Source organism: Phascolarctos cinereus, unplaced genomic scaffold, assembly GCF_003287225.1.
Source record: "Phascolarctos cinereus isolate Bilbo 61053 unplaced genomic scaffold, phaCin_HiC Scaffold_4;HRSCAF=312, whole genome shotgun sequence".
NCBI lineage: Eukaryota > Metazoa > Chordata > Mammalia > Diprotodontia > Phascolarctidae > Phascolarctos > Phascolarctos cinereus.
The window spans coordinates 195,085,818-195,095,934 of record NW_027555847.1 but is presented as its reverse complement, the minus strand read 5'-3'; the positions used below and the strand labels follow the sequence as shown (position 1 = coordinate 195,095,934).

General features: G+C 32.5%; 1 protein-coding gene across 2 annotated transcripts in view; it reads right to left on the bottom strand.

Moving 5' to 3' along the window:
- IFT74 (intraflagellar transport 74) overlaps positions 1-10,117 on the bottom strand; it is a 129,473-nt gene that overhangs the window by 97,447 nt on the left and 21,909 nt on the right. For both annotated transcript variants that reach the window (XM_020970028.2, XM_020970029.2), the window contains exons 5-8: positions 8,418-8,516; positions 7,330-7,390; positions 5,466-5,525; positions 3,652-3,713 (exon numbers count right to left, since the gene is read on the bottom strand). In XM_020970028.2, coding sequence (XP_020825687.1) covers positions 3,652-3,713; positions 5,466-5,525; positions 7,330-7,390; positions 8,418-8,516 — 282 coding nt within the window. The remainder of the gene's footprint in view (positions 1-3,651; positions 3,714-5,465; positions 5,526-7,329; positions 7,391-8,417; positions 8,517-10,117) is intronic.

The window sequence follows — 10,117 nt, the reverse complement described above, 5'->3', positions numbered from 1 at the left end:
TAGAGGTCATCTATATAACCATCTCATTTTACTAATGAGGAAAATGAGGGCCCAGAGAACTTAAGGTACTTGCATAAGTCACAGAGGTTGCAGAGCTGAGGTTTGAACACAGGTCTTTTCATTCCAAATTCATTACTGTTTCCACTATACCATGAACAAAAAAGCTGATACTTGAAAATGACAGTAACTGAAATTAATTATAATTATGTTCATAAAATTAACTTATCACTTAGAAGGTACAACTGATTGCTTTTCACGGGTTCAGTGGAATTTCTCTAATTCTGGTGACAATTTAGAGCAGTGCTTTAACTGAACCTTATATTGGTGCAATCACAAAATAAATGGCCACTGATTTTAATAATGTGGAACAGTCATAACCACACTGACATGCTGTCTAGCGACTAAAGTGAAATACATATGCACACACACATAAACACACACAAATACATGTATTTATTTCATTCCTCACCACTTTCTGTTCAATTATTTTCAATCATAAAAGACAGGTAATTGTTGTAGATAGCTACAACAGATGCATACAGCAAAATATACTATAATTCTTTACACCTTCTACCTATGAAAAAATGAAAGATAATACTAAGAAGTATAGACTTCATTGTGCCAATAAGAATGATTTAATTTCACATAATAATCCGCAGAAAAGTAATTTCAAAACTTAAAATTTTAAATGCGACCCAAATCTCTACCAAGAAAAAAAAGTTATCAGAGATGGATGCACATATTCAGTGATAATAGGGCAAGAGGATGAGACATTTGTCATTTATAATAACATTTATATATCTGTCTAATTTTAAGAATGTTTATAATAAAACAGAAATGTATGTTGAGGGAAGTTATATGTGATACCTTTTGTAAGATCAAATTGCTTGCTTATAATTGCTTATACCATATTGCTAAAAATAATTAACATTCAGAGGATAAGAACATATTTTTTCAACTATTTAACAACCTGCTATGCAATGTAATTACATAATTATAATAATTTAATATTTTATCTATCACTCAGCAATGTTAATGAAACAAAACATAATTATTAAAGGACAGGAGATAAAGCTCTCCAATATGCTGATGGTACTACCTATAATACCCTGTGGTTGTTAAATAAATATTATTTGACTAACTAATATCTTTAAAGTTTTAAAAGTCATAAATTCCAAAATGTTTTTTTAAATGGATTTTTTAACCAATACTAAATCAAAAGCACAGCTATATAGCTTTAGTTTTAATTGACATCTAGAGAGAGAGCCACACTGAGCCATTAGGTAGAACAAAAAGCTCCTTGAAGCTGGCTTCCTTAGGGACTCAGTTTAAACATCCCATTAGGCCTTTCTTAGTTGACCAACTATTAGAGCCTTCCTCTTTAAAGTTACTTCCCATCTACAAAGTATGTATTTTTATGTAGGTATCTATTTATCTAACTATCTATTTATCCCTCCTTTAGAACATAAACCATTTGAAGGAGGAATGTGATTTTGCCTTTTTCTGTATTACCAATGCCTAGCATGATATCCAGCACAGAGTGAGGGCTTAATATACGGCTGTTGATTGATTAGTACAGAGGAAAACATGCTGGTATTGCCATGAAGGTAGAATGAAGTCTAGACACTGTCATTCCCTTACATGGTTTGGTATGGTAACGATAATGGTCAAGGTCAAGCTAACCAGAACATACAGTGATTTTAACACAGTAGTGACTGGAAAGGCAAAAAGTCAATGTTAGAACCTGCATATTTCTCTTTGCTTCTTAGATTAGTACAGTACGTCCTGTTCCCTTTATATGTGAACATTTAAAGATAAAATTGTTCCCTACACATTTGTGGAGGTAACGATTAACTTAGAAGTTTTTCTAATTCTTGAAATCAACTTCACAAAATTCCTTGTTTTTAGTTTGAAGTTTATGTTTTTTAAAAAAAATCATGGGAGAGACTTTCATCCAGAATTTCTTTTTAAAAACATATTTTATACTTTAAAACTCTTCTAGTAGCATTTTAGAACATACTACTAAGATTGTAAGCATTATTTTTCTTAATTAAATGTCAACCAGACTTAAAATATATCACATTCTGAAGCTAATTCACTGGTAATTACAAAGTTACAGTTTACAGAATATACAAATATGTTAATTATAAATAATGCCTATGAATAAAATAACTATGGATTAAAAGGTTAGGTAAGTAAGATTGAACCATTCCTGTCATTTTCTAAACTCTGCAAGTCTTTAAAAGGGCTAGGACTGTGTCTTATATAACTTTGCATCTTTTATAGTCAATAAAAATTTGCTGAATGAATGAATAAATTAGAAGTGGAATATTAGAAATTGGAATATGTTTATAAGAGATCAGAAACTATTCTTTTAAAATGGAATTTTGTATAATAAAATATTTCTGCAAGTACTTATCTGATTTTACTGAATTCAATATTTAAATCTCAAAAATATATTTTTGTTTATCATTGTTACTATTTATCATTATGATCATAATTGTCAAGTATGTATTGAGTGCACAGAAGGTAAAAGGTACTAGACTATTTTTGAAGGTTAGACAATTTTGATGATGAATTGTATTTCTTGCCTTCACAAGTATTACAGATGCTGTGATGAGATGAGGACACATTTGTTATTTTAGGATAGTACACAAACACAAATAGTATGTTCATCTCTGAGTTTTCTACAAATTCTAGTTATTAGGGGTCATGTCAATGTCAACATCTTTTACTTATTTATATTAATCACCTAGAAAAGCAGCATAACAGAGCGGATATAGAATGTCCTTAAAGTCAGGACAACAGGTAAAAATCTTTCCTCCAACATATACTACCTGTGTGGCTTTGGGTACATCATTTAACCTTGGCAAACAGGCAACCCTCTAAGACTATAAATTTCACAGCAGATTCCAGTTTCACAAGGAATTCCTTAAATCACAGAAAACAGGTCTGGTACAAAAAATGTGTCTACTATGTACAGTACCTGTAGTATATACTGAGAAAGGGGACAAGAATGGTGATGATGGTGATGAGACTAAAGACCATGCCATATGAAGGAATTGGGAATGTTTAGCATGGAGAAAAGAAGTCTTAGAGGGAAATGTGATAGTCATTCTCAAATATTTGAAGGGTTATCATATGTTTAGACTTCTTTTGCTTAGCCTCAGAGGACAGACCTATAAGCAAAAAGAATGAACTACAGAAAGGCTAATTAAGGAAAAACTTTCTAACAATTAAGGAAGTACAAAAGTAGAAGGGATTGCATAGGCAGGCAGTGGGATAACCCATCCCCTGAAGTCTTCAAATGAATGCTGGATAATCACTGGCTTGGAATGTTGTAGAAGGTTATGGCTTGTATTAGACAACCTTTGTGTTCACTTCCAACTCTAAGATTTTGTGTTCTAGTCCAACACTATCATTTTATAGATGAAGAAAACGAGGACCATGAAGAATAAACAACTAACCTGAAGTCAAGCAGCAAAAAGGTGACAGAGCTGAGACTAGAACGCAGGTTTTCTTATTCCTATTTCCTTGTTCTTTCCATGACGCACAACATCATTTTGCCTATCACCCCAAAATCTGACCTTCAGTCACCCCATAAAACTCTCTTACGAAGCAGTTATTTTTCTCAGGTAACTATGTACTTACGCTTGTCTTTCTGTAAATATTATATCCATACTTTGGGTTTCTTGATCATTTTGAGCTTTTAGCTGTGTAGATAATTAATCAGAAATGTTAATGATAGAAAACAACATTAAAGACACACTATTTTTCTTTAAATGATGACACTTGTTAGTAATGAACTAAATGATAAATTGTTAATGTAGACTTCTGCTCAATGCATAAAGCTTAACAAAGTTGAAAATAAGGTTGCATTTAAAAGTTAACTAATATCCTTGCAAGATTAAACACATTATTGACAATAACTTTCTAGAGATTAAGGATTTTTTCATAGACAATTTTTTCCTACCAAATTCCCACCAAATTCTTCATTAAATAAACAAATAATATGATTTTTGAGGCCCACTGAATTTAAACCACATAGAGTTGATCAAGCGTACAATAAGGAGTTTGGCAAAGGCCATTGATTGATTTTCTAAATTCAGGTTTAAAAAATCTCAACATTTCCCTCAAGATAGTGATCTTTATAGTCACTTTATTTTGCCTCTAAAGATACAACCAAAATTTCAAGTTTGCCACAAATAATTCTGCAATAAGTTATTTTGTGGATTTGCTATTAAAGCTATAGACTTTCATGAATGAATTGTGTTTTATTTATTATAACTTCAAAAATACTCTAGCTGAATCATTAGTGTTTTTAAAAGAACTCAAAATGAATTTAAGTGAACCAAAATCTAAGAAGAACCCAAACTGTAATATTTATTTCAAAATTTCAAGGATGTGTGATTTGGGAGATATCCCTACATCAATGCAGAAAGCAGAATCCCTATAACATAACATAATAAAAGAACCTGAAGCAAGACTTCAGCTGAAAAATTCACTACCCTGACGTAGCCTAGTGATAAGCATTGCTTAGGCCACGGTTTGGACAATACATGTACAATCAATCACCAGCCCCTTGCAAAAGATTTTCTGGCTTGTTTGGACCTGCCAGAGCTGGTGTACAGCTTAACCATCCCAAGATACCACCACTGTACCATAATGCGGCATCAAAATAGAACTAATTCATACTTCAATTTCACTTCTATCTCATATATAAAACAACCTGAATTATTTCCATCTAGCTATCCTGTTCTATATATGTTAATTTTCTGTGTTTTCTAAATGCTATGTAAAGAAGAAAGGAAACAAAGTATAACTGATAGAGAGCTGGCCTTGGAGACAAGATCTGAGTTCTAGATGTACTTCTGACACATACTAGCTGTGTGACCCTAGGCAAGTCTCTTAATCTTTGTGCTTTAGCCAATTCTCTAAGACTTTAAGTTACAGAACAAGTACTCCCCTGAAATGGTAGAAGCAGGTTCCTCACTCATAAGTTCCTTATACCAATGAAATCACAGGTCTAGTCCCTACCCCAACCTGCACACAAGGATGAATATTTCCATTAACCTTTTAGCTCAATTTGCGTTAAAATATTACCAGAAATAAGAAAATGGAGACATGATAAAATATAGAATTCTTTTCCCAAATAATGTAGCAGGATGTGAGATGGATTCAGATATGACTTTATAGGATGAAATATCAAGGTTCCTCCACTTTTAAAAGGTCCAGATAATAGAGAGTATACAACTTAAAGACAGTGGAAATCTTTTGAAATGTTATTAAGGAAACATGATTAATATTCAACTTAAAAGATGAATTATATCAGACTTTTACTGCACAGACATTATATTTTGTGGTAAATTATTTGACCTGTAGCATATCTGAATCTATAAAATAGGGGTCAACTAAATCACTTTAAAAGGTTCACAGAGCTTTTAGTAAAAAACTATAAATCTTACCATGTTGTAATCATTCATTACTTCTTCCATTTCTGTATTGGTGTTGAGTTTATCTACTAACTAAAAAAGACATCATAATACCATCAATTATTAAGAGCCATCTCTGTAGTTAATCAATATTACAATTAATCAGTCTTATAAACAGTCATCTGCTTGGAGGCTTATTTTATGAAAGATGAATATTAAAGAATTTTAAGCATCTTCTGCAAAAGAGACAGCATTAGACTATCTTAGAGAGCAAGTGGGTATTTGGCTAATGGCTATATTATTTAGGTTAAAGAAGTAAGCAGTAGAAGCTGGTCTTTCCTAAAAGCTCTGCCCAGTAGCTTCTGCTTCATAGTAAAGAGAGTTCAATTCCTGTGCAGAGAGGAGAATGGTAAAAACCTTTTGGGAGTTTATTAAATTTGGGGTGCTAACATATAATTGCACAAAAGTCCAAAGAGTCTCTCTCAAGTTGTCTAAAATTAAAGGAAGTCAAAGTAACAAAAGAAAGACTGGATAGGAAGACTATTACAGAAAGGTGAAATGGGTAACATGAAAGAAATAAATACATGAAGAGTAACTTATTTTAGCATAATATGTTCTGTCTAGAAAATACATTAAGCACTATGATTTCTGCTTTAATTGGTCTTAATAAATAAAAAGCAAAATTTAACAGCTAACATTCATTAGATTTTTAAAATAAAACCATACAAGCACTACCTAAGAGGTGACTTGAAAATTGGTAAAATTATTGTACTGGTCTAAATATAGGTCACCTCCAAAAATAAGACCTTACCCAAAAAGCTGATCTCAGTGAAAAGAAGAATACATGTAGCACACACTTAGAAATAACACTAATCATAATTTGCTCTCAGGTTTTACAAAAATCAAGTGCTATTTAACTTAACCAGATTTATGTGGCCTATTTCAGATCAATATGGTAAGTGCCATTTTAATAGATAATGTATCTACTGTATCCTGTAATCACTTAGATACCTAACAACAAAAAATTTCTGCTTCAAAATCAATATACCATTTGGCAAAAGTTGTTTCCTCTCTATTTATAGGAAAACATGGATGAGAATTACACAGGATGGGCAGGCATGGATTAGTTCTGATCTGTATCACTGGGAGAACCAAAAGATTCCGTATCTTGTTAAGCATTTGTTTTAATATAGATTTTTTTCCCTGTAGAAATTAAGCAACTAAGGTCACTAAAAACAGACTAGTTTTATATTTGTATTTTATATTTATATATTTATATTTTTAAAAAATTAGCACGTACACCAAAGTAGGCTTGGAGAACTTTTCATTTTATTACCTGCAGTTTTCATGACGTTCTATAAGCTACATGATATCTACTACATCTGTACTTCTATTGCCCTTTCTCAGTAGGAAGAAATTCACATAACTTTTCTGTTGGTTTCCTGAGGGGCTGTTATGGATTTGGTTCCTGATAAAGAGCTAAGTTGAACCTCGTAATATGAATATGTTAATTTGGCTATCCAGTGAAATCCAGAATATCCAGTGAAATTTTTCACTTTACCCAGACCCTCGTTTCTTTTTACCTTGGAGGAAGAAGCTAAGTTTCTACCTGTTTACAGTGTGGAGAGTGCTAACTTCTTTTCCTCTATTACGTCTTACTTGAATTGTTTTCTGTTGATAAGAAAATGTAGCGTAGACAATTTTAACACTTCACAATTTCAACTGATCAAAATTACTATTAATTTTCATCCATCCACAAACAATTGCCCCTCTTATTAGGAAAATATTCAATAATGAAACCATCTTTGGATTAAAAGACAGAATAATATATTTAAATAATATATTTAAAAGGCAATTAAATCATGCAATAAGAATTATCTTGGAAAGGGACAATTACCATATTGTAGTCAGCTAGTTGTCCTTGAAATTCTTTGATTTCAACAGCTAAAGTCTCTGCCCTGTATACATGAAAAAAATCAAATATATCAGAAAACATAATTTATGAAAACAGGTTGTAGTAAGAACTGGGAGACCAGAGTTTTTTCTAGTCCCAGGTTTGCTACAGTAACAGCAGTGACATATGTTTGTATAACATCTATATTTCAAAATGCTTCTTACAAAAATTACGAAATGTGATATTATTCCACTGTTCTGTAGTAATATTATCTTTCTGTCTCCCTACCTTTGCTTAAGCCAGTTCCTGTATCTAGAATGCCATCTTTCCTTTGTTCTATCCAAAAGTGACCTATTTTGCAAATCATACCTTCTCCATGAAAATTTCCTGGATTACTGTAATCCATAGAAATATTTTTCCACATACGAATTCACAGAATTTGCTGACATTTAGTTGTTACTGAATTATGTACTACTTCACGATATCTTATATTGTCTTGTATCGATAACTTTATATTTATTATTCTTTATATTTAGCACTGATATATTCATCATATTTATTTTATATTTATCATATTTATTTATAGTTAATTTTTATTATTTTTAACTTGTTATTTAACCTTATATAAAATTATAGAATGAGAGACTTTAAGAATTAGAGGAGACATCAATCATCTAGACTCATCCCATAAGTGTTCATATATATATATATATATATATATATATAACATATATGTACACACACATATACATACGTATAAACATATATACGTGTTGTGTATGCCAAGGCCTAGCAAGATTAACTGAGTTGCCAAGGTCAAACCACTAGTCAGTAAGAGAGCCAGAATAGGTGCAATAGGCTATCAATTAGAAAGACAGTTCCTTAGGTAGAGTCTGTATCTTATCTCTTAATGCTTAGCAATATGCAACTGTGCATAGTAGGCACTCAAGAAATATCCATTTAACTAATAAAGTTTATGATAGTAAAAAAATCAAGATCAGATTCTTGTAGTATATCATAAATACATGCGCTCTACTTATAAAAAAGGCAAATGCTTGACCATTTTTTCCTAAATAATATTTATGACTCACCTCTTTTCATATGACAAATACACTGAATTCTCTTGGTTGTACATTTCTATTTCCTTTTGAAGCTTATTAATTTCAGTGGTAAGTTCACTTATTTTGCTTCTACAGAAAAGAAATGGAAAAGCCTTAATGGTACTTCAAATCTGAAATAACTATTTCAAGTAATTAATTATAGTTAATAATACTCTTTAAATACAATTTTTAATAATATTACAATTATTTCTGTAATATCTCCACACAAAAAAAGAGAACTCTTAAGTGGTTATATCTTGACTAAAGCAAAAATGAAGAATCCAGTGATATACCTCAGGTGCCCATCATATTCTAATGATGGTATCTATGGCTCTTTAGACATATAAGCTTCATTTATTAATAGAAATGGAATAAGATTTGAACACAGTCTAGTCTAGGTCAAACTGGAGAAATATAAGGGCAGAGTTAGTAGTGAAACATGCTTATGCCTACCACATTCCCAACTTCTGCCACCCTAAGACACAAAATGAAGTCCTTGTTAGTTATAGCTATTACCTTCTGGTGCCACTGAAAAGGTCAAAGAGAAAAGACAGTTATTTTCCCTTGTCTGGATTCAATGTTGAGCTCTATGTGAAATTTATCATGCCAGTACTACTCATTATCTCCTTCACTGGTCCTTGATTTTAAGATAATCTGTAAGCTAGTCATGCTCCATCTTGCTACTGTGCTTGAGTCCCACAGGGTCCAAAGATAGTAAGATGGAGAGAAAGTGGCAATAGAAGAACTAAAGGAAGACTGGATTCAAAGAGAATTAAAAGTAATAGAAAAAAGAATATACAGATAGTGGGCCATGAGGAGAAAGAAAGAAATCAGGAAGGTGGAGATTACATTGTGGAGTAGGTGAGATAGCAAAAAGGCGGATGGAGAATAAGAAATAAATGATTAGCACTAGGCATGCACTAGATGCTCAGTAAATACATATAGATCGATAGGTTGACTGTGCCACTTGCCATAACAGATCCATAATACATGCATTTATAAAGCACAGCAATGATCATCTTATCCAAATTTGTTATTGTTCAGTTGTGTCTGACTCTTCATCATCCCATTTGGGGTTTTCCTGGCCAAGGTACCGCAGTGGTTTGCCATTTTCTTCTCCAGCTCATTTTACAGATGAGGAAACTGAAGCAAATGGGGTTAAGTGATTTGCCAGTGTTACACAGCTAGTGTCTGCAGCCAGATTTCAATTAAGTTCTTTCCGACACCAGGCCTGGTGTTCTCTCCACTGTGCTACTTACTTGTTGCCCATTATTAAAATTAAGGATTTTTTTTCCCTTTTAGGAAAGCCTAAAGTGATGATGATTTGACATTAACTCTGTTGGCCCCTGAGGCAATTCAGAAGGGTTAGGAAGGAAACAAAAACCTTGGAACATCATGAAGTCACCACCAAAGATGAGGCAGGGCAGAGCAACCCAGGCCTTGAAGGGCCTTACTTAGGATGCAGCAGGGGCAGGAGAAGAAGTATACTATCTGGCTATTTCCTAGTTTAACCAATTCTTGCTAACTTGGTTCTAAGCTCAATGAAAGTAGTATCATTTATCTCTAAATTTTGGAAAGCCCCAGTCATCTTGCTCTAATTAAATACCTATTAAAGCATGATTTTCATCTGGGGGGGGAGGGGGAAGGTGGACTTAAAATATACAATCTACACATAATTACAAATTGTCCAA